This window comes from Rana temporaria, chromosome 6 (genome assembly GCF_905171775.1).
Source record: "Rana temporaria chromosome 6, aRanTem1.1, whole genome shotgun sequence".
Taxonomy (NCBI): Eukaryota; Metazoa; Chordata; class Amphibia; order Anura; family Ranidae; genus Rana; species Rana temporaria.
Genome location: NC_053494.1, coordinates 43,584,437 through 43,608,969, shown reverse-complemented (window position 1 = coordinate 43,608,969; position 24,533 = coordinate 43,584,437). Strand labels below are relative to the sequence as shown.

General features: G+C 45.4%; 1 protein-coding gene across 1 annotated transcript in view; it reads right to left on the bottom strand.

The window, feature by feature from the left end:
* LOC120943423 (interleukin-4 receptor subunit alpha-like) overlaps positions 1–24,533 on the bottom strand; it is a 106,489-nt gene that overhangs the window by 4,030 nt on the left and 77,926 nt on the right. The window contains exons 7-9 of the mRNA XM_040356710.1: positions 23,056–23,155; positions 16,795–16,873; positions 10,286–10,362 (exon numbers count right to left, since the gene is read on the bottom strand). Coding sequence (XP_040212644.1) covers positions 10,286–10,362; positions 16,795–16,873; positions 23,056–23,155 — 256 coding nt within the window. The remainder of the gene's footprint in view (positions 1–10,285; positions 10,363–16,794; positions 16,874–23,055; positions 23,156–24,533) is intronic.

Here is a 24,533-nt window from a genome sequence, read left to right as displayed (position 1 = left end):
TTGGAAGGAGACTCTTGAGGGCGAAGAAGGCCGCCATGAGTTCCAACGCATTGATATGAAGCAGAGACTCCCCTGCGGACCAGGTCCCTCCTGTGGTGGATGTTCCGCAGCGAGCCCCCCAGCCGTGTCGACTCGCATCCGATTCTATAATGTAATCCGGATTGGAGCTGAAGATGGTCTTCCCGTTCCAATCGATGGCGTGACTCAGCCACCAACGCAATTCTACTACTGCTTCTGCATCCAGAGGTACTTCGTCTGCATAGCGAAGACCCTGTCGCAGGTGGAGCACTTTGAGTCTCTGAAGGGCTCGGTAATGGAGGGGAGCCGGGAAGATGGCCTGAAGAGAGGCCGATAAAAGTCCTACTAATCGGGCCAAACCGCGTAAGGATACTCGCCGTTTGTACAATACGGAACGAATCTCCTTGCGGATAGTAGTTAGTTTGGCTTTGGGTAAGCGAAGTATAGAGTGTTTGGTGTCCACTAAGAACCCCAAAAACTCCATCTCCTGTGAAGGGGTCAAGATGGATTTCTCGTGGTTTATGACGAAACCTAGCCCCTGGAGCAAGTTGACGGTCCAGGTGGCATGGATCATCGCTTGATGGTGAGATCGGGCCATTATGAGGAGGTCGTCTAGGTATATGATTAACCGAACGCCTCTGCTCCGTAAGGCCGCCACCACCGGTTTCAGCAATTTGGTGAAGCACCACGGGGCGGAGGAGAGTCCGAAGGGGAGGCAAGTGAATTGCCACAGCCTGTCTCTCCAAAGGAACCGCAGAAGGTGTTGGGAAGCAGGATGAATGGGGACTGTGAGGTAGGCGTCCTTCAAGTCCACCTTTACTAGCCAGTCCTCGGGGCGTAACAGGTCTCTCAAATAGTGGATCCCCTCCATCTTGAAATGTCGGTAGACGACATGTTGATTGAGGGTCCTTAGATTTATGACTGGGCGAAATCCGCCATCCTTTTTCCTTACTAGAAAAAGGTTGCTGAGAAACCCTGGGGAGACAGGGTCCACCTCTAGCACGGCCTGTTTGGTAAGAAGGGCCTGAAGTTCTAGGTCTATGAGTGTTGAATTTTTGTTTGAGAATTTGATGGGTTAAGGCATTACATTCATTTCTGGCAAGGAGTACAGTTCTATCTGATATCCCGCCACCGTGTTGAGTATCCAGGCGTCTGCCGTAATCGCAGACCAGGCGTGGATAAAATGTCTCAACCTTCCCCCCAAGAGAATGTGAAAAGAATTCGGGTGTGTGACACTCACCGGTAGTAGGTCTTGAGCGGGGGTAGCCTCTCCCTCCGCGTCCTCTCCAGGGTCGTCCGCGAGGTGGGAAGAAGGGGGCTGGCTGTGCCACTGGGATTGGATAGGATTGTGGAGCCTGGCTATACTGAGCGGGAGCTCTATAGTACTGCCTGCCTGCGGAATAGCGACCGGCAGAACGGCCCCTGTTTCTGCCGGCCCTAGGAAAAATTTTGGCTGACCCTGCCTTTTTTAGGGATGATTGGGCCTTGTCCAGACTGGTGTATAATCCTACCATCTTATTAATGTCCTTAATAAGGGAATCGCCAAAGAGCATACCTTCGGCTGAAGGGCCCGGTTCTGAGTCTGCGAGGTGGGCCAGTTGAGGGTCCAACCTCATCAGGATGGAGCGGCGACGCTCCGTGGAGCAAATGGTATTGGCGCAGCCTAATAGACACACTGTTCTCTGGGCCCAACCTCTAAGTTGGTCCAGGTCGACAGGGGTCTCCGTGGAGGAGGCCTGTTCGGCAATGTTCAGTATTTTGGTGACTGGGCCAAACAGGTCGAGGATTCGGTCCTGAATGGACCGGAAGGATCTTTCAATACCCTTTTTGGAGTATTTACCTTGTTTGGTAAGGTACCTGAGAAGTACCGGGTCTACCTCTGGGGTGACTACCGTCTTCTTCGGAATACAGGGTCGGGGGCACTCCGCCCTCAGCTTACTGCGGTTATTTTTATCTACGGACCTACGGGCCCAGTACTGAATATATTGGGCCACCTCCGGGAGGGGGGCCCATTCGCCAGAGCGGGGGTGAGAAATCCCTTCTGGGTCGAAGAAGGGTTCTCCCCTGGCGTCTAAGATAATTTCGCCCTGGGTTACAGGGGTGGCGTTGTCAGGTGGCGCCATATGCCCACTACCCTCATAATCAGTATCTTCATCAGACTCGTAGGCGTCTGACGCCTCAGATCCTGTGGACGAATCTGACGTGTCCACAAAGGAATCTGGTTTGGTCCGTTTGGCGGACTTCTGCCTCTGCTTTTGCTGCTCCCCGAGGCTCAGGGGTCGGTGAGAGTCTGGGAGGGTAGTGGGTCGGCAGACCGGGTTGGGTGCTGCCTGGGGCACATTATTTACTTCCCCTGCCGGGGAGTCGTATGTTGTGGGAACATGCTTGCGCTTGTGTGTCGCTTTGCCCTTTGTGGGCGGTTCACCACGGCCTGGGGGTCCAGGCATGACAGGTGCAGCCAGGTGTGATACAGGGGCGGAAGCCATGGCTATTTGCACTGAGTGATTTATTAATTCCTGTATCTGGGCAGCAGTAAGGAAAATAGGGTTCTGGGGGGTAATATTTCCCTCAGCTGGCATGGTAGTGAACTCATTGCAATCTTCGTCAGCCATGATGGGTCTCTAATGTAGCTGAGAAGTGCAGTATTAGGGTAGATGAGGTATATATATATATATACGCTCAGCGGTAGTAACAGATACTGTGAGTATCTGTCAGAAAGGCAAGCCGTGGAAGGGGTTAATCGATTTTTAAATATATATATTTTGTAGGCCGCAGGGGATACTATGGGACGTCCTACCGTACAGCCGACTCACTCCACACTGGAGCAGCGGCGTAAAATAGGAAGATCCCCCGCTCAGGAGGGCGTAATCTCGCGAGATTACGTCTCCTGCATGCTGGTAGGTTGGAGCGGAGCTCCGCCGGGCACGCCCCCCGCAGCGTACTGAGCGCTGATAGGAGTCTTGTGTGGTTTGCTCGACACGCCCCCCCCAGAGACTCGAGTGACTGAGGGGAAGCGCGCGGAGCGTGTGAGGAGGCAGGGAAGGCGCCAAGACAGTGAAAAAATGGCGCTGCCTGGAGAGATAAAAGTCTAGGGGAAAAACAGCAGTAGGAAGTTTACTGATAACGCCGCAAACGGATCGTTTGAGCGCTGTTAAGACAATAGAAGTTCACTACCTTCCCCAGACATATGATAATAGACAAAATATAAATTACCATAAAATGGGAAAAAGAGTACATAATATTGACAATATCTAAATGGATGGGAAGCGTGGAGGAACAAGTCCCATCCACGAATCCCAGTGAAAATAAAATACAATCTATAAATAAATAATATATAAATCTATAAATAGTACTCCTTTGAATAGTACTTATCTGATTTCTTGCTGTGAGCAGAAAGAAAGAGGAAGTGATTAAAGGGGCAGCCCCTTATATACTGGCAGAGACCACGTGATTGGCTGATAGGCCCAAGGGGCTGCTGGGACTTGTAGTTTGTTTTAAAAGTTCTTTTATTATTACTAAAATCCACTAAAGTTGTATTTCTGCTGTGGGCATTATTAAAGGAAAGATAATGCATAAGATATGAGCCTCCTGTCTGATATATAATTTAACTTTTCTCTGCATCTTTTTCTTCCCCTTTTTTTTCTGTTTATTTGTTTATATATACACACCTATTATGTTTAGTAACATGGCCCAATTCCTTTTCATGTATGTGGTACGTATTACAATTCATGTGGCTGATCCTATTCATGAAATTATATTATATATAGACCTTCTTTTTCCATATATGGTTATTGTCATTTATTGTATATCTCTGGACTTATACTAGACATAACATATTCTTTTTAGTCTATCATTATCAGTTCCAATACAACTTAGAACCATATATGTATACATGCTTCTTAAGCCTCATACACACGATCGGACTTCAAACAAACTTTTCCGTGGATTTTTGTTCGAAGAGTGTTGGCCGTGAACTTTGTATGCATAGACATGACAGGACTTTTTCAGCAAACTTTCCCAAAATCACATGTTTTTTCTGCTCTTTACCGCCACGCTTTGGTCAACTTCTGCTATTGTTGGTTGATTTTAACATTGGTTCTGAGCATGCATATTTGTACTTCGGACTAAAGTCCGATAGATTTCTGTACACACGGCAGGACTTTTGTTGCCGAAACGTTTGTCCGTTTGCAGAGCGAACTTTTGTCCGATGAAAACCAAAAAAGTTTGTCCGATGGAGCGTACACACAGTCAGATTTTTTTGAAAACCTGGACATTATGAAGTTTGTTGTCAAAAAGTCAGATCGTGTGTATGGGGCTTACGTCTCTTTTTCTAGACTCCATAGAGACATATATGTTAGCCTTTCCAGTCACCTATGTGTATGCGCATGCACTATCCTGGCCTATATACCTTTCTGTTGGTCCCTTTAATAGATTGGTATACTATCATACATTTTACATTATTATTTCATTTAGTCATCCCTTTATCTTCTAAATTATTTCATATAGTTATCCGTATATTTTTTTAAACTTTGCTAGTTCCGTTTTAATATATTACCTACTTGCCGACCAGCTGCCGCAGTTATATGGCGGTAGGTCGGCTCGGCTGCGCGAGATCATGTAGGTATACATCATCTCGCTATGTAGCCAATAGGGACACGTGCGCACGCACCCCCCACTCTCCCCTGGTCCCGGCGCGCGTGAGCCCGGTGGTCGCGATTACCGCCGGGCACCCGCGATCGCTCGTTACAGAGCGAGAACCGGTAGCTGTGTGTGTAAACACACAGCTCCCGGTCCTGTCAGGGGGAGAAATGACTGTTCGCTGTTCATACAATGTATGAACAGCGATCTGTCATTTCCCCAAGTCAGTCCCACCCCCCCTTCAGTTAGAACCCACCCAGGGAACATAATTAACCCCTTCCTCGCCCCCTAGTGTTAACCCCTTCCCTGCCAGTAGCATTTTTATAGTAATCAATGCATTTTTATAGCACTGATCGCTATAAAAATGCCAATGGTCCCAAAAATGTGTCAAAAGTGTTCGAAGTGTCTGCCATAAGATCGCAGTACCGATAAAAATCGCTGATCGCCGCCATTACTAGTAAAAAAAAATATTAATAAAAATGCCATAAAACTATGCCCTATTTTGTAGACGCTATAACTTTTGCGCAAACCAATCAATAAACGCTTATTGCGATTTTTTTACCGAAAAAATATGCAGAAGAATACGTATCGGCCTAAACTGAGGAACAAAAATATTTTTTATATATTTTTGGGGATATTTATTACAGCAAAAAGTAAAAAATATTCATTTTTTTTTCAAAATTGTCGCTCTATTTTTGTTTATAGCGCAAAAAATTAAAACTGCAGAGGTGATCAAATACCACCAAAAGAAAGCTCTATTTGTGGGAAAAAAAGGATGCCAATTTTGTTTGGGAGCCACGTCGCACGACCGCGCAATTGTCAGTTAAAGAGACGCAGTGCATTGCCCGGTCATTGACCAGCAATATGGTCCGGGGCTGAAGTGGTTAAGATATTAATATTTTAACATTTTAATTCCCATAGGCATCCTTTTTGAACTTAGTTATTCATGTAATGTTATTATGCTACTTACTAAACTATATTAGTTGTTATACTATTGCTAGAAACCTTCTGTATATGTGTCACCATAAATCGCTGGCCAATTGCAGCATATCATCCTTCTATAAATAATTCACTTTCTGGTTAGCTTAGTAGATCTGAGGAAACAGCGGATGCTGTGAAACGTGTCATATCATTGGTCCGATCGATTACCACGTCACTTCCAATTTCGGAGCTTGCGCTCCACGCTTAGGTGCATTTCCGGTTCCCGGTTTCGGCCCTCCGGATGTTGCAGTTACCAAACGGCTCACAGGGCTCCCAGGACTTACTGTAAGAGGCACCATCGCTGCTCCACCCTCCAGCGGCCTGCCACCTAACCTGGGTAGCAGTCACCAATCCCACGGTCCGTTGAGTGACATCGGACACCATTATACTAATATGGTCATTCATGTCATCCCCTTGTGAGTAGCCATTTGTCTGTTTTGTCTTGTCATAATAAATGCACTTATAATACTGCACTGAGTCTGGCGTTCCTTGCTTTTCTCCAGAGGTGGTAAGTGGCCCTGTGAAAAACCAGGGTCCAATTATTATCTATTTTTCCCTGCAACAGTGTTTCTGGCTGGTGAAGAACAGTAGCTGGAAGAACAGTTCATTGTATAAGATTCTTCCAGGGGGGAATTATGGTACTGAGGAATGTGTATTGTGACAAAGCCAGTTACCATTGCTACAACAAGCTATGTCTTCCAAAGAAGCGTTCTGCGGGGGAGCGTTGCAGCAAAAGGGCACATGTGTTCTATCATGCACATGTGTTCTATCAGTGGTCCCTGTAGAAGCTAAATGGAACTCTGCTGCAATAGCCTCTCCTGAAAAAACGGATGTCACCGGGCAATATGAGCCGCTATGTCTATCATTGTGGCTACTACCAGTACTACTACCTCAGAGTTTATTACTAAAGAGGACCTGGCATCAGCTTTGGCTGCTTTAGAGGGTAAAATTGCTGGAATGATTGCTTCTGTCACACAAAGTGGCAGGAAGCGTGACAGGTCCCCTTCCCCTATTCCTCCTATATTGGAGCAAGACTGGGTTGACGAGGTAGAAAAGGTCATGGCCGGTCAGGCAATTGATATGCAAGCAGAGGAATCTCCCTCAAGTGATTCAGAGTCTGAAGAGGCTCATATTATATTAGCATCTCAATCACAAAAGCTTCTCATCCATTCTTTGTACAGATGGTCCATACAGCTTTTAAGTTACCTCAAGTAGAGGTCCCTGAAACACCTTGTTCCTCCCTGGGTTCCTTGAAACCACAGCAGGGTACAAGGGTATTTCCTTTCCACCCACTCTTGAAGCAGGTGGTATATTCCGACTGGGAGCTCCTAGACAGGATATTTCTCCAAGGAGATTTTCTCTGTTATATCCTATGGAGGAAAAACTTTGGTAAGAAGTGGAGCATACCGGTTGTGGATGCAGCAGGTTTCCTCCCTGAGCAAGACCTTAACTTGTCCACTGGATAATACACAGGTTTTTAAGGATCCTGCAGATAAGAAGCTTGAAGCCTTGTTAAAGGCATCCTTTGCCCTGGCAGGTTCTGCTATTGAGCCCATAGTAGCAGCAATTGGGGTATGTTAAGCCTTGAAGGATCATGCTTTTGTGGCTAAAAAGCTGGTCAGCAGAGCTTGCTTGTAAGAGGATGCTAGCTGGTTTTCCTTTTCATGGAGAACGTTTATTTGTGGATGATCTTGATAAGTGCATCCAAAAGATATCTAGAGGAAAGAGTTACCTCCTTCCTGTGAAAAAGGTAGCTACACAGCCCTTTTTTTTAAGGTGCCACACACTAATTCCTCAGGTTTTTCAGGCCCTAGGTAGTTCCGACAGCACCAGGGATCTGCTGCAAAAGGTAAACAGCAGGGCCATGGCCAAAAGAGACCGTGGGTCCAAAAGTCTGCTAATACTGGCACCAAACCTTTCTTGTGAAGGGACGCCCCTCTGCGGGTGGGAGGAAGGTTACTATAGTTTCCGGGATTGTGGGAAACGCTAATTCAGGACAGGTGGGTCATCTCCACAGTGTCTCAGGCTGGAATTACACGGTTACCCTCCTCAAAGATTTGTGAGTTCCAGCGTTTCTATGGACCTTTCAAGTAAGGGCTTATTACTCCAAGCACTAGACCGTTTAAGGCGGCAGGGGGTGATCATGGAGGTCCCAGTCAAAGCCAAATGGCGACATAAGACCAATTCTGGATCTAAGAGCACTGAACCGTTATCTCGCAGTGCGGCCATTTCGAAAAGAATCAGTACACTCTGTCGTGACCTCTCTCCAAGAAGGAGATTTTCTGGCATCCATAGATATCAGGGATGCATACCTGCACGTGCCAATCTTTCAACCTCATCAAAGGCTTTTGTGCTTTGTCACAGAGGAACAACATTTTCAGTTTGTGGCTCTGCCCTTTGGGCTCGCAACCGCACCCCGGAGCTTCACAAAGGTCCTAGCACCCGTACTGTGTCTTCTAAGATATTGAGGGATATTGATTGCAGGCTACTTAGACAATCTTCTACTCGGGGATCAATCACTGCAAGTTTTGATAAGAAACGTGATAAGAACATCTCGGATGGATCATAAATTCAGAGAAATCGGCCCTAAAACGGGTTCAAAATCTGCAATACTTAGACCTTATCATGGACACAGTCCGGGCAAGAGTGTTCTTGCCTCCAAGAAGTGTAGAGGCTCTAAAGGATCAGGTTCGGCAGGTCAGCCGAAACAGATGCCCGTCTGTCTGACTCTGTATGAGTCTTCTGGGAATGAATGGTTTCCTCATTCGAGGCAATTCCGTATGCCCAGTTCCATTCCAGGGCATTGCAGCATAACATTCAGTCTGCATGGAGCAGGAGGATGCAGGCTTTGGATTCCTGCATGATCATAACCCCCCAGGCTTGAGGAAGTCTCGTCTGGTGGTTAGTAGACCAGAATCAGGTACAGGGAAGGTCTTTTCTTCCACTGTCATGGAAGGTAGTGACCACAGATGCCAGTCTTTCCAGCTGGGGTGCAGTCATGAAAAGATCCACAGTCCAGGGGAAATGGACTCTGAAGGAACAGGGATTTCCCCCTCAATGTGCTAGAGCTGCGGGCAATAAGCCTTGTGCTGAATTATTGGACATCATGGTTACAGGGTCACCCGGTAAGGGTGCAAACCGACAATGCCATGGCTTTGACCTATGTTAACCTTCAGGGTGGCACCAAGAGTCGTCTGGCCCACATGGGGGTCAATCGTGGCAGCAAAATGTTAGTAAGAGCATGGCAAATAAATTTGGATGGGGAAATAACTTAAAATAACATAAAAAAAAAATCTTGACCTAGGAGGATGAGGTTAGGGTTAGGGTTTATCTCACACGTACAGATATGGAGGAAACACTGCAAACACTGGAGGAAACACTGCAAAATATATATTTTTTCCCTAAATGGGTGATTTTTGAATAGAACAATAGAAGAAAAGTATATAAAGGGTGTATCTCACAGTAAAATATGCAGTGCTGGTGTAATATGCAGCATATCTCACATGAACATATGCAATGCTGCTGCAATTTGATTTGTGAAGCAGGACTGACTCCTATATATTTCTCTCCCTATAAGAACAATCTGGAACCTTTCCCTAAATTATCTAATGCAGAGTATCTCACAGGAACATATGCAGTGCTGGTGCAATATGCAAAGTATCTCAGAGGAACATATGCAGTGCTGGTGTAATATGCAGAGTATCTCACAGGAACCTAGGCAGTGCTGGTGTAATATGCAGAGTATCTCACAGGAAAATATGCAATGCTGCTGCAATTTGATTTGTGAAGCAGGACTGACTCGTATATATTTCTCTTCCTATAAGAACAATCTGGAACCTTTCCCTAAACTATCTAATGCAGAGTATCTCACAGGAACATATGCAGCGCTGGTGTAATATGATTTCTGAAGCAGGACTGACTCCTATATATTTCTGTCCCTATAAGAACAATCTGGAACCTTTCCCTAAAGTATATAATGCAGAGTATCTCACAGGAACCTATGCAGCGCTGGTGTAATATGATTTCTGTAGCAGGACAGTCTGACTCCTATCTAAATCTCTCCCTCAGATCAGATCAGCAGCAGCCTTTCCCTACCCTATCTAAAGCAGAGTGACGAGCTGTGCTATGTCCCTCTAGCTTATATAGAGTCTGGGTCACATGGTGCACTGGCCAATCACAGCCATGCCATTAGTAGGCATGGCTGTGATGGCTTCTTAGTCACAGTAGCAAAACAAATGGTGATTGGCTGCCCTGCAGCCCGCCATTACATTGCCGAACACCGGACCCGAACCCGAACTTTCAGCAAATTGTTCGGGTCCGGGTCAAAAAAAAAACAAAGTCCGTACCGAACCCGAACTTTACAGTTCGGGTTCGCTCAACCCTAATGTTAGACTGTGGAAATATCAAAATGTGTGGGCCTATCTTTCTCTTATGAAATTTTTACCAGCAGTAAAGTTGTTGCTGAGCGACTAGTAATTAGTGAAGTCCCTAAAAACCAACCTACCCAATCACCCCATTTAAAATGTTAGGACAGGTTAGTGTCTATGGGTGTAGTATGTCTAGTAATGCAGGCCCTTCCCCTCTCCAATAAAACATTACACTTGTATGTTGAGGACCCTTTAGTATATAAAACTGAGAAAGAGCTTACCAAATGGTTTTCTTAATTTTTTTATTGTTCCTAAGTGGTAAATTGCTGCAGTTCACATCCGATTCTGACCCTGGTACCTAAAGAAATGGAAAATATTTGAAAGCATATAATGATGCCTTTTGTAGACAGTAGAGAGCAGTTTTAAAAGACAACTGTAGTTTTATTTTATTTTTTGTTAATTAATTTAACAGAATCTTTTTCAGGCCAAACTTCTGATCATCCAATTTAAGCTTGCTACAAGCAGAATATTAAAGAACAACGCATGGAGGGGACTGTCCCCCTCCATGCGTTGTTCTTTAATATTCTGCTTGTAGCCAGCTTAAATTGGATGATCAGAAGTTTGGCCTGAAAAGGATTCTGGCATTGGATAGCAGAGAAGAGTGGGGATAAGTTGATGTGCCTGTTACCATATGCCTGTAAGGTGAGAGTTCTGGGAGACTGGTGGAGGACATACATCATGGTTCAATACTCCAATTAAGGAAACACTCTCATCAAGTTTTTTGAAGCATTGGAAGATTGGTCCCCTTTATTTCTACTGTTAACTATATGGGACGTTTAAGAACTTTATTCTCACCTATTCATTTATATTGCAATATTGAACCATCTTTCACATTTAGCACTCATTGGCCTAGATTCACGTAGGGCGGCTTTACATTGTGCGGGCGTAGCGCCGCCGCTACTTAGAGAGGCAAGTGCTGTATTCACAACGCACTTGCGTCCTAAGTTACGGCGGCGTAGCGTAAATCGGCCTGCGTAAGCGCGCGTAATTCAAAGTAGGCAGGTCGTGGGCGTGTTGTATTTAAATTAAGCGTGACCCCATATGGATGCATGGCCGAACGAACGGCGCATGCGCGTGCATGCTACACCATACATTTGAAGGATCCCTGCGCTCCACCGAAGCAGGACGAGGCAGCTGTAACTCTGCCTGGTATCCTGTCAGCGGTGCGAGGAGGAGACACTGACGCCGATCGCATGAGGATCTGGTGATATTTTCAAATGCCTATTACTGTTTAAATGAATGTACGTTGAATATATAAGGGGAGCCTGATGTACTGGGACTTGAGGGTTTTACATATTAAAAGCTGAATTACGCTATGGTGGCTTTTTCTGTTCTTGCTTGTTTTGCCTGAGGGTCCTTAAAGGGGTGGTTCCCCCTAAAACACATTTCTAACAATAGATTCGTAAGACCCGTTACACTGCGGGTAGGCTGGCTTTTTTTTTTTTTTTTTCGTACATACCAATATCTCGGCGTCTCGTCCCTTGGCGGTGGGCGTTCCTATTTGATTGACGTTCCTCGGACGGGCGCATACGTGACGTCACGACTTTCCGACAGAAGCCGAACGTCATTGCGCAGGCGCCGTATAGAGTCGGCTCTATACGGCGCATGCGCAGCGACGTTCGGCTTCTTTCGGAAAGTCGTGATGTCACGTACGCGCCCGTCCGAGGAACGTCAATCAACTAGGAACGCCCACCGACAAGGGACGAGACGGGGAGATCTCGGTATGTACTAAAAAAAATAAAAAAAAAGCCAGCCTACCCGCAGTGTAACGGGTCTTACGAATCTATTGTTAGCAATGTGTTTTAGGGGGAACCACCCCTTTAAAGCATCTGGTTCCATGATAGAAGCTGTCCGCTGAGATCCATGGTTAATGAAGTGTTATTCACTGAAAGGCGTATTTTATATTTCATTGCGGTGAGTTTGAACCCCGATGGGGCGAGTGATCACAACTGGTGAATTTTGGGCCCTTTCACACGGGCGGACGAACGGACCGTTTATTACAAGTCCGTTTACGGACTTGTAATGTATCCCTATGGTATTGCAGACGTTAGCGGATGATGCATCCGCTAACGTCCGTAACGATCCGCATCCGCAAAGATCCGCTTTTTCAGATGGAAGAAAACCCTATTTTTCTTCCGTCTGGCGGAACAGATCGGATGAATACGGACACACAGTCCGTATTCATCCGATTCCCCATAGGGGAGAGCAGAGCAAAGACAGGGCGGTCTCTGCACAGTGTGCGGGGACCGCCCTGTCCGCCGACAGCTCAGCGGGGATTAACGGAGGAATCCCCGCTGAGCCAAACGGGCTAACGGAGCGGATCAATACGGATCCGCTCCGTGTGAAAGAGCCCTAAGAAGATTTTTGGTGGATGGTGCACGCTGCTATTTTTCTTTTTTTCAACACTCCTTCTGGGACATTTCTCATCTGCTTCTCAGCATTGATTTTAGATTTTTGGACTGCTTGGTGGGAGTGATAACACCACCTATAGAGTAGCGCTGTTGTGCTTTATTTTTGTTAAATGGACTTACCTTTTCAATAAGTGTTAGAGTACTTGTTTATATATGCTCACTATCACGTCGTATTTACGCCCAAAGATACGCCGGCTCAATGCCTGTGACGTCAAAGTAAACGACGTAAAAAGATACGCTTGTTCCGACGTCCATACCTTGCATGCGCCACCTAGAGACCTGCTTTATCTTTACGCCGGCGTACGTCTTACGTAAACGGCGTAACTAATTGCGACGGGCGTACGTACGTACGTACGTTCGCGAATCGGCGTATCTTGCTCATTTACATATTCAACGCGGAAATCAACGGAAGTGCCACCTAGCAGCCAGCGTAAATATGCACCCCAAGATACGACGGCGTAGGAGAATTACGCCGCTCGTATCTTGGCCAAATCTATGCGTAACTGATTCTATGAATCAGGCGCATAGATACGACGGCGGCCAATCGGACTTACGACGGCGTATCTGGAGATACGCCGTCGTAAGTCTTTGAGAATCTGGGCCATTGAGTGTATTTTTGCACTTTTTGCTATTTTGCACTTTTTGCTAGTTTTGCACACTGCCACTTTATTTATTGATCATTTATTGATGTTGTATTTATATATTTTTTTGTGGAATAGTAAGTGTTTGCACACTTTGCACTATATATGAGTTCAATCGGAATTCATCGTATAGCATTTTACCACTTTTTTGCAGTTTGCATGTTTTTGTGTATTTATTTATTTCTTTAGCGCAACCCCACCTTTTAGACTTGGCCAGCACGGGAATATCTTTATATTATATTACTTTACATCTCTCCAAGGTGTTCTAGCTCGCTGATTTTTGGTGCTACAATTTATAAACAAGGGAATTTTATTGTGTTTATTTTGTTATTATACTTTAGTTTATTTCGAAGATTATACAAAAAGTCTTTTTTGCGTATTATATGGCTTTATTTATGTGTTTAGAAAAGATTGTTTGTGGTGATTATTTATCTAATTATCCGGTTTAGCGTCACCTGGAGAAGGAAAGTTTTACCTGCTATATAGATGAGATGTTAAGTTAAAGTAGCCACTCACCCAGCAAAAGATTAAAAGTCAGCAGCTACATATATTGTAGCTGCTGACTTTTAATATTAGAACACTTACCTGTCCTGGAATCCAGCAATGTCGGCAACCCAGCTGATGTTTTCATTGGTTCTCGGGTGCTGCTGCCGCCATTGCGGCTTCACATCCGGTTCCCTACTGCGCTGCACTTTCTGAAAATACCAGTGACGGGGGAAGAAAAAGGGGGAAAAACTTCAGAGTGATTTGGCCATGGCGAGATCTCTCGGAAGTGGGGATAGGTACCAGTCAAAAACAGTTACCCCTTCCCGCGAAAGGTGCCAAATGTAGCATGAGGCGGGTCAGGTAAGTGGAGCTTCCACTTTCGGGTGGAACTTTAACATCAGTGTGCTATGATTAAGAGCTAGTTTAGCTCAAAACATTTTGGCCGGCGTTTATTCCCTTCACTGTTTATATAATGTAATACCTTTGATTTTCAGGACGATTTCCAATAAAGGTGTTTCCAGTAATGTGGCCTTCCAGATTTTCTTCCTACTGTATAAATAGATTGAAATTTGGCTGGTCTCTGTGGAACCAGACAAATTTCTAGTTGGAACCTACCTGAGCTATCCTGCCAGGAAGCCATCAAAGTTAACAGCCAATCATAGGTAGCGGAGGCATTCCCCGCCATGTATCCCCACGTATACAAGCCCCTTGCAGCTGTGTAGCTGTGGGCAGGTAATGCCTCTGACGCTTAAAATTGGCTTTGACAGCTTTCCAGTGGGATAGCGCAGGTGGGTTTGGACTTGTGTCTGAACATGCCTGAAACCGTCCCTACTAATTTCTACAAACCATCCAAACAAAATCCTTTCGGTACTGGACACACCAATACCTCCCAACTCACACGGATTCAGCGGGACTTTCCCCGCTCAGACTGTTACTTCCCGCAGCTCCGCAATAGCGGTAATTTTCCTGCACAGAAAGAGGAAGAGTAGCCAGTGACAGCACGGGAGTATGAGATATGACCGCACCCCCTTCCCCTACCAAGTGTGATGTCGGTCGATCAGCGGCAACTTCCCGCAAAACCCCCCCTGTCCGTCCTGCGGTAGTATCCCCCCCGCGCACCAACTTTATTGTCCAAAAAATAAAAAAATTGAATGAATGTCCCGCGGTCAGGCCAGGACTTAGGGTGGTGGGGGCCCCTGGGCTTGAGTGTTGAAGGGGCCCCCTGGAGCCGAGAATTGGGGGGGATCGAAGTTGTTGAGCGGGGGGGGCGAATGTGAGCGGGGGGGGCGAATTGAAGTTGTTGAGCGGGGGGGAGCGCATTAAAGTTGTTGAGCGGGGGGGGGGATTTTGCAGTTGTTGAGGGGGGGAGTGCCTCTCACCTGTGCCAACAGCCGGGGCCACAGACTGTCATTAGCCCGGCTCTCGGCTATCTTCCCTTCAGCAGCCACAGTCCTCCACACACCCTCCTGCTTCCGTGCTGCCTCCTCTTGCAGTGCGGGAAAATTAACCCTTTTGCGGGACTGCGGGAAGAAGCTGTCTGTGCGGGAAAGTCCCACAGAATCCGTGCGTGTTGGGAGGTATGCGCAGGGCCGCCATCAGGAATTTTGGGGCCCCTTGCACAGCTTAAGGCATGGGCCCCCTGAAGCAGAGAACCTAGGGGGGTGGGGGTGCTGCCGCCTGAAATTGAGAAGCGTGGGGGCTGCCGCAAATTGAGAAGCGGGGGGGGCCTTTACAAAAAAAAGAAGAAATAAAGAAGAAAACAAATATATATAAATATATGTAGCCATCCGGGGCCCTGGGGACCTCTGGGCCTTTTAATAAAAAGAAAAAATAAACCTCTGGGCCCTTTAATAATAAAAAAAAAAACATTTATAAAAAATACATAAAAAAAGGGAGGTTGCCAAACCCGGGGGCCCTGGGGACCTCTGGGCCCCTGGGAACCTCTGGGCCTTTTAATAAAAAATAAAAAAATAAACAAAAATAAAAAAATAAACATTTATAAAAAAAATAAAAAAGGGGGGGTTGCCACATGGGGCCCTGGGGACCTCTGAGCCCTTTAATAAAAAAAAATATATATATATATAAAAAAAAATGTAATTTTTTTTATAAAAAAATAAAAAAGGTGGGTTGCCATCCGGGGGCCCTGGAGACCCCTGGGCCCTTTAATAATAATAATAAAACATATATATATATATATATATATATATATATATATATATATATATATATATATAATATTATATATATAAAAATAAGAAATATATAAAAAAAAACATTTTTTTACAAAAAATAAATAAAAAAAAGGGGGGTTGCCATCCGGGGCCCTGGAGAACCCTGGGCCCTTTAATAATAATAATAATATATATATATATATATATATATATATATATATATATATATATATATATATATATATATATATATATATATATATATATATATATATATATATATATATATATATATATATATATATATATATATATATATATTATTATATATATAAAAATAAAAAAAATATAAAAAAAAACATTTTTTTACAAAAAATAAATAAAAAAAGGGGGGTTGCCGTCCGGGGCCCTGGGGGCCTCCGGACCCCTAAAAAAAAAAAAAAAAAAAAAAAAAAATTTTTTTTTTTTTTTTTTTTTAAAGGGGGCCCCCTATTGGGTGGGGCCCCTGGGCTTGAGCCCAGTCAAGGCCAATGGTAAGTCCGGCCCTGCCCGCGGTTGCATTTTGAAAGGTTGGGAGTTATGCACACCTGCTTACTAAATGCCCAGAAAGCTGCTGGGAGAGCTTTTTGCTGAGAAAAACGAGCGTGCGTATGCTTACCTGCCTCCATGGAAACCCACGCATGCTGGAAAAGACTTCGACGCATGTGCGGTAGCATACAAGGGCAGTGTCGTAGTCGATGACGTCACCGCGTTCGTGCCATTCAAAAGAACGGCGGTTCTTTTGAATGGTGTGTGTGTATACTCGATGAGAAAGCAAAGCTTGCCAGGAATCTCGTCAGGAAAACCAACGTTTTTTTCCTGACTAGAATCTCGGCCATGTGTACATAGCTTCAGTCTATGGCCCTATTCAAATCTATGGGGTTCTCAAAAAAGTATTATCAGACAGGCTGCAAACAACTCATTATTGTCCACATTTTTAAAAATACAATTTTCTTCCCCAAAACATCCCAGCAGCACTTACCTGTGTTGTGTGCAGCATGGCCATTGCCAGATGACTGTTACTGGGATCTGGGATATTATTCCACCATTTCCTTTTACAGCTGGTATTAAAAAGAGACAGAGGGAGGTCAGCCTATTCCGTGATATATGAGGGGCCTGTATCAACAGGCTTTGGACTTGATGTTTGTGGCGCTAGGGGGCGCTGGTTAGAAAATATTAAGCGTGTTAGTGACTGGAAAAGTCCAGTAGCTATATGAGGACTGGTGAGTATACCATAGAATGTAAACTTATAACTCCCAAACAAGTGTTCCAAATAAATAGTAAATAACTTGCTACACAGTGAACAAATAAAAATGTGAAAATATAAATAAAGATTCGCTAACAATAGTGAGTGCCAGATAGTGAAATTGAATTGACTATGTGATTGAAAATGTCACAAATTAACCAAAAAAAGTAAACACTACACCCAAAATAAAACCAAATGAATGGCACATTTTTGCCAATAATGGATCCTATGAATAATTTATACAAATAACACTGAATCAATTATTTAAATGCCACTGTGTAGATCTTGTTGTGCTTGATAAATATCTTCTTATTCAGATAGTGGCCCAGATTCAGGTAGAATGGAGCAATATTTGCGTGGGCAAAGAGCAAAGGCCCAGATTCAAGAAGCACTTGCGCCCGCGCAACCATAGTTGCGCGGCGCAAGTGCTTACTTGCTCCGGTGTAACGAGTGCTCCTGATTCAGGAACCTCGTTACAGGATGTGACAAACATAAGCCTCCTTATGCCTTCACATCCCAGGCTGCATTCTTGCGTTGCCCGCTAGGGGGCGCGGCCTTTGTGATCGGCGTGTAGTATGCAAATTGCATACTACCACCGATTCACAAAAGTTGCGCGGGCCCTGCGTACGCAAGGTACGGAGTTTCCGTACGGCGCCTTTAGCATAAGGCTGCTCCTGCTAATAGCAGGCGCAGCCAATGCTAAAGTATAGCTGCGCCTCCCGCCCGTGAAATTTAAATTTCACGTCGTTTACGTAAGTGAACCGTGAATGGCGCTGGACGCCATTCACGTTCACTTAGAAGCAAATGACGTCCTTGCGACGTCATTTGCCGCAATGCACGTCGGGAAAGTTTCCCGACGGAGCATGCGCTGTTAGCTCGGCGCGGGAGCGCGCCTAATTTAAATGATTCCCGCCCCCGGCGGGATCATTTAAATTAGGCGCCCTTACGCAGGGCTAATTAGCATAGCGCCCGCGCAATTTACGGAGCTACTGCTCCGTGAATCGCTGGGCAAATGGAAATATTTGCGTGGGCGCAGAGAAAAATCTTTGCTCTTTGCCCACGCAAATATTGCTCCATTCTACCTGAATCTGGGCCAAAGATTTTTCTCTGCGCCCACGCAAATATTTCCATTTGCCCAGCGATTCACGGAGCAGTAGCCCTGTAAATTGCGCGGGCGCTATGCTAATTAGCCCTGCGTAAGGGCGCCTAATTTAAATGATCCCGCCGGGGGCGGGAATCATTTAAATTAGGCGCGCTCCCGCGCCGAGCTAACAGCGCATGCTCCGTCGGGAAACTTTCCCGACGTGCATTGCGGCAAATGACGTCGCAAGGACGTCATTTGCTTCTAAGTGAACGTGAATGGCGTCCAGCGCCATTCACGGTTCACTTACGTAAACGACGTGAAATTTAAATTTCACGGGCGGGAGGCGCAGCTATACTTTAGCATTGGCTGCGCCTGCTATTAGCAAGAGCAGCCTTATGCTAAAGGCGCCGGACGGAAACTCCGTACCTTGCGTACGCAGGGCCCGCGCAACTTTTGTGAATCGGTGGTAGTATGCAATTTGCATACTACACGCCGATCACAAAGGCCGCGCCCCCTAGCGGCCAACGCAAGAATGCAGCCTGGGATGTGAAGGCATAAGGAGGCTTATGTTTGTCACATCCTAGGCTGCAGTCGGTGTAACGAGGTTCCTGAATCAGGAGCACTCGTTACACCGGAGCAAGTAAGCACTTGCGCCGCGCAACTATGGTTGCGCGGGCGCAAGTGCTTCTTGAATCTGGGCCAGTGTCTTTTAAGTGCTCCTTCACCATAACAATAAACGATCGACACCCAAACGTGCTAAGATAGTGGTAATGCGCTTACCAGAACCTTTGGACCTCTTTAATGAAAAAGATGGTCGGAATCGCTTATGCAGGATAATGCCTGCATGCATATCATACATCACAGATGATTGACAAAAACCTTTTCCTCCAGTATTCAAAGATGGGACATGGAACAGAAAAAAAAACTTCCATAGTGCAACCGGTTTTTATTTAAAAAGGAATAAAAGAACAAGGGCCAAGTGGCCACTTACATTAAAAGTGCCCATCCCGGCACTGGGGCTGCAGACTTATCAGTAAAGCACAGATTCCTACACCTCCGTGTCGGCGTGTTCGCGGTGCGTTATTAACCCCCGCTAGCGGCCGATAAAGGGTTAATACCGCCCGCAATGCGCCTCTGCAGAGGCGAATTGCGGGCGGTATTGCCGCGGTTTCCCATTTATTTAAATGGGAAGGTGCGGTGAAGGAGCGGTATACACGCTTTTTTCTCTCCCGCCAGCGCATCGCCTCAGTGTGAAAGCCCTCGGGCTTTCACATTGAGTAGGCAGTGCAGGAGTTTTTCAGGCGGTATAGCCAGGGCCGTTTGAAGACATTTAAGGGCCCCAAGCAAAAAAAAAAGTGACTTTTCAAGTAGTTGAGAAGCGGGGGGGGGGGGGTTGTTGGCGGCTTACCTCTATCCTCCGCCTCACACGCACGCACACCAATAATACAGTATTCCCCCCGCTGCACATCACCCCCCATAATTGGTTGCTAGGACCGTGGCGCTGGTGTCCTAGCAAGCAATTATGTGCTTACCCCATCATTCACAGGAGGATACAACTTTACCTGGCCAGACCCACTTTGCCGCTCTACCTTTTGCTACAGCCTTGTTGAAAGCCTTACAGTGGTAAGGGAGACTCTGATGAGGACTGTGTTGTAAGTGGGGACTTTGATAGGGACCGTGATTTAAAGGGGAACTCTGATGTAAGGGAGACTCCTAAAGGGACCCTGATGTAGGAGGGGAATCTGATGGGGACCCTGATGCAAGGAGGGACTCTGATGGGGACTCGGATGTAATGGGGGACACTGATGGAGACCCTGATTTAAGGGGCATCTGATGGGGAACCTGTTGTAAGGAGGAACTCTGGTGTAAGAGGGATTTTGAGGGGACCCTGGTGTAAGGAGGGACCTCTGATGTGAGGGGGGACCCACTCCTTTAGCCTGTGAATATTTGTAAAATATACAATGTGGCGCTCAACTAAAAAGTTTGGATACCCCTGTTGTAAATGAATATAAACAATGCTCAGTGTTTTGTATGGCGATTCACCCCTAAGTACATGGCTGTGAATGACACACATGCAAGGTGGAAAATTCCCAGCTGTGCTCTGCAGTATTTGATGGGTTAAAGAGGCTCTGCTAGAAGCTGTCCAAAGAAGGTTCAGGGAGGGTTTGTAAATTATAAGGAAAGGCTGCGCTGAGTGGAGAGATCAGAGATGAAGAAAGGAGGAGAGAAATGCCACATTCAGCAAATAGAAGGGAGGAGACATTGTTGGCATACTGAGGGTGTGGGGGCATACATGGCCCAGGTGGTCTGTTATGTTCTCACACTGTATAGATTTGGGGGGGGGGGGATGGGGCACTTACGGCTTATATAGAATAGCTGGATATATCTGTACCACTCTGTGTGGGGGGGGGGGGGTTGTTGGCGGCTTACCTCTATCCTCCGCCGCACACGTCACCATATTTTGGTGTCCGCACAGGGGCCCCAGCAGGGAGGGCCCTTGCCGCATCGCTGCGTCCTCCCGCAGTCCGGTCGGCCGTGTACCATAACCGCGCGGTACAGGGGATTCAGACAGTTTGCTGTTCCCGGGGCCGGACTGAAAGGAAGTGAACACTCAGTGTGTGCACTTCCTGTCAGTCCGGCCGGGAACAGGAACCCGAATCTCCTGTACCGCGCGGTTATGGTACACGGCCGACCGGACTGCAGGAGGACGCAGAGGTGCAGCAAGGGCCCTCCCCGCTGGGGCCCCTGGCCAGCTCGGGGGCCCCAGGCAATTGCTTGCTTTGCCTGTCGGGTTCCGACGGGCCTGGGTATAGCAGCACTATTTTTAGCGCTGTACCGCCTGAAACACTCCTCAGTGTGAAAGGGGTCCAAGTGGGGTCTGCATCCCTAAAGATTTGTATGGAATGCAAAACTCCTCTAATGAGAACAAAAGTCAGCAAGCAAAATAAGCACAGCTTCACATAAAATTCTTTACCAACTCCAGTCGCATTTCAACCTCCTAAACATACAATTCAGGGTCAAAAGGTATTAGGTAAGTGAAACAGCCCCTTCTGCAATTTCCTTGACATAATAAGCAGCTAACCCTTGCAGTGCAGGGTGGATTTTTTACAATTCCTCAACTCTTTGGGCATAATACATACACACAAGGGGGCAGATCCTCAAAGAAATTACGCCGGCGTATCTGTTGATACGCCGCGTAATTTCAAATTTTGCGCATCGTATCTTTGTTTTGGTATCCACCAAACAAGATACGACGGCATCTGTGTTAGATCCGACAGGCGTATGCCTTAGTACGCCGTCAGATCTAAGATGCAATTTTCCCGCGGCCGCTGGGTGGCGTTCACGTCGTAATCCGCATCGAGTATGCAAATTAGCTCTTTCCGACTATCCACGAACGTACGAGTGGCCGGTATAAAGCAAGCCCAGGACTACATCTAATGCTTTAAAGGGGTTGTAAATCCTCTTGTTTTTTCACCTTAATGCATCCTATGCATTAAGGTGAAAAAACACTTTGCTGTGTCTGGCCCCCCCCGAGCCCCCGTTTTACTTACCTAAGCCCCGAATTTCCGTGGGCGCGATCCCGCGTCTTGTCAGCTCTTCATTGGATAGATTAATAGCAGCGCAGCAATTGTCTCTTACTGCTGTCAATAAAATCCAATGACGCGGTTGCCGGAGTCATACACTCGGAACCATGACTGGCAGAATCGGTGTAATCACGCCTCCTAGGCTGAGTGGGCGTGGTCTACATAGATGATAGCTGAGGAGTCAGAGTTTACTTTGTTTTTTTTGCATGACAGGAAAAACGGTTGCGTGTACGCAGCATCACAGTTTACTCTACTGATAAGCTGTAAAGCATTACCGATTGATATTATTATTATTATTATTCATAATGTATATAGCGCCAACAGTTTACGCAGTGCTTTGCAACATAATGATATGATGGATACTATAATTTTTCGCTATTTGCATGAGCATGCAGTTTTAATGTTTTGAGCTCATCTTTAATTATGAAAATAAAAATAGAATTAAATTGTGTGTGTGTGCAATATACTGTATATAGATAGATATATAGGCCTCTGTGGTCAAACAATATTTATTATTCTGGAGTTTTAGGTAATTTTAGAGCCAAAAATGCAGATTTTAACAAAAAATAAAAAAAATGCTGTAATGGAGAATTAGTTAAAGTGTTACTAAACTCAGGACCCTGCACGTACTATATGTTTTTAATATGTTTTCCCACAGTACATGGAAATGCAATAGTTTTAGTGAATATAAACTGCTAAATGCCTTTTCTTATCAGCAGTATAAAGCAGTCTTGTGACTTCTATCAGTGCCTGGTTAAAGCTTGTAGGAGGCGTATTCATACTGCTCTCACTGTCGTATAAGACTGTAGGACCCCTGACCCTCTGTCTGGACAGTGCCGATTGGCCCTGTGTTGATCACATGCACTCTCCCAAGAAAAAAACAAAACTCTAACAAAACACACAACTGAGCATGTGCAGCTTGTCTACTACCCTCTGTACCCGGAGATGAGTTGGAGACACTGGAAGAAGAGGAGGATCAGAGAAGACAGGCTCAATCAACCTTTTTACACAATGCAGAGGATTAACCCCTTGGGTTTCACAGTTAGTATAACAAGCATGCTTTACTGCATATACAGACTGATTTTACTGTTGTGGAATTAGTAACACTTTAAGGAAGTGACAAACATAATAAATGCCATGTCAAGCCAAATAACTATAGAAGGGAAGGGCTATAGTCAGTGTAGGGTTCTTACTGCTATTGGGGGCCGGTGCTGCCAACCTACCAGATTGAAATATACTGGCAAAACTAACATTGATATTTTTCATTGGAAAAACATTAATATATACATTTTTATCCTCGTCTAATGAATTACAATATGATTTACTTACATTAAACCACTGACAAAGCACAGTAAAATGCAAATTACAAATGCTGGTCCAATCACTGGCATCGTGTTTTCTATTATATCATATACAGAGAGATCATAATCTGTAGATAAAAATAAAATACAAAATATTTTTGTACAACAAATAAAGATTGTGCATTCACAACATCTTACAGATGCGTTGGATATATTATGGTGCACCTTATACAGTGGTGAAAATTATTATTTGATCTCCTGCAAATTTTGTAAGTTTGACCACTGAATATCAACCACAAATCCAGAAAAAAAACACAATACAAATGTTATAAATTGAATTTCAGTTCAGCTAGTAAAATAAGTATTTCTTCCCCTACCAACCAACAATGATTCTGGCTTCCACAGACTGGCTACTATACAGTATGTTCTCTTGTAGTGCTGTCAATTTAAGAAGGTGCTCCTAATGACAACCCGTTATGTGTATAAAAAACACCTGTCCACAGAATCTCTTCCATTCAAACCTTACCATCATGGGCAAGACCAAAGAGCCGTCAAAGGACATCAGGGACACGATTGTAGACCTGCACACGGCTGAAATAGGCTAGAAGACCACCAGAAAAAAGCTTGGTGAGAAGGAGACAACTGGTGGAGTGATTTGTCGAAAATTGAAGAAATACAAAATAACCATTAATCGCCTCGGTCTGGTGCTCCATGGGGTAAGGATGATCATGATAGCCCAGTCCAGAACTACATGGGAGGAGCTTGTGAATGATCTCAAGGCTGTTGGGACCACAGTCACAGAACAATCCACTGGTAACACAATACACCACCATAGATTGAAGCCCTGCAGCACCCACAAGGTCCCCCTCTTCAAGAAGGCACATGTACAGGCCCATCTGAAGTTTGCCAATGAACATCTAAATGATTTCGAGAAAGATTGGGAGAAAGTGCTATGGTCAGATGTGTCAGGGCTGGGCTCGGCCCTTCCTTCTCTGTGCTGGCACTCAGCTAATTGCCAGCTCCCCTCTCTCCACAGTGATCCACCTGTTGATGATCCTGCTTGTCAGCTCTGCCTACTTAAAGCCTTCCAGTTCATTTGCTCTCTGCCTTCGCCTTGTCAAGATCACAGAGACTGTCTCCTGCATTCCTGTTGAAGACTTGCTTGGCTTACGGTCCTTCTGGCTACAGATCCTGCTTGCTGTACTACTACGTTTATTCCTGGTTCTCTGACATTGGCTTGGCTGACTACCCGATCCAGTTACTGAACTCTGGCTATGTTTTGACTACGCTTACTCTGTTTACCTTTTTATTTTTAAACAAGTGTGATTTAACTGTACTTCTGCCTCGGTCTGATTCATGGTTTCTGACAAGATGAGACCAAAATTAAACTCTTTGGCATTAACTTGACTCGCTGTGTTTTTAGGAAGAAAAATGCTGACTATGACCCTAAGAACACCATCACTTTAGTCAAGCACAGAGGTTGAAACATTGGGTTATGGGTTAAAC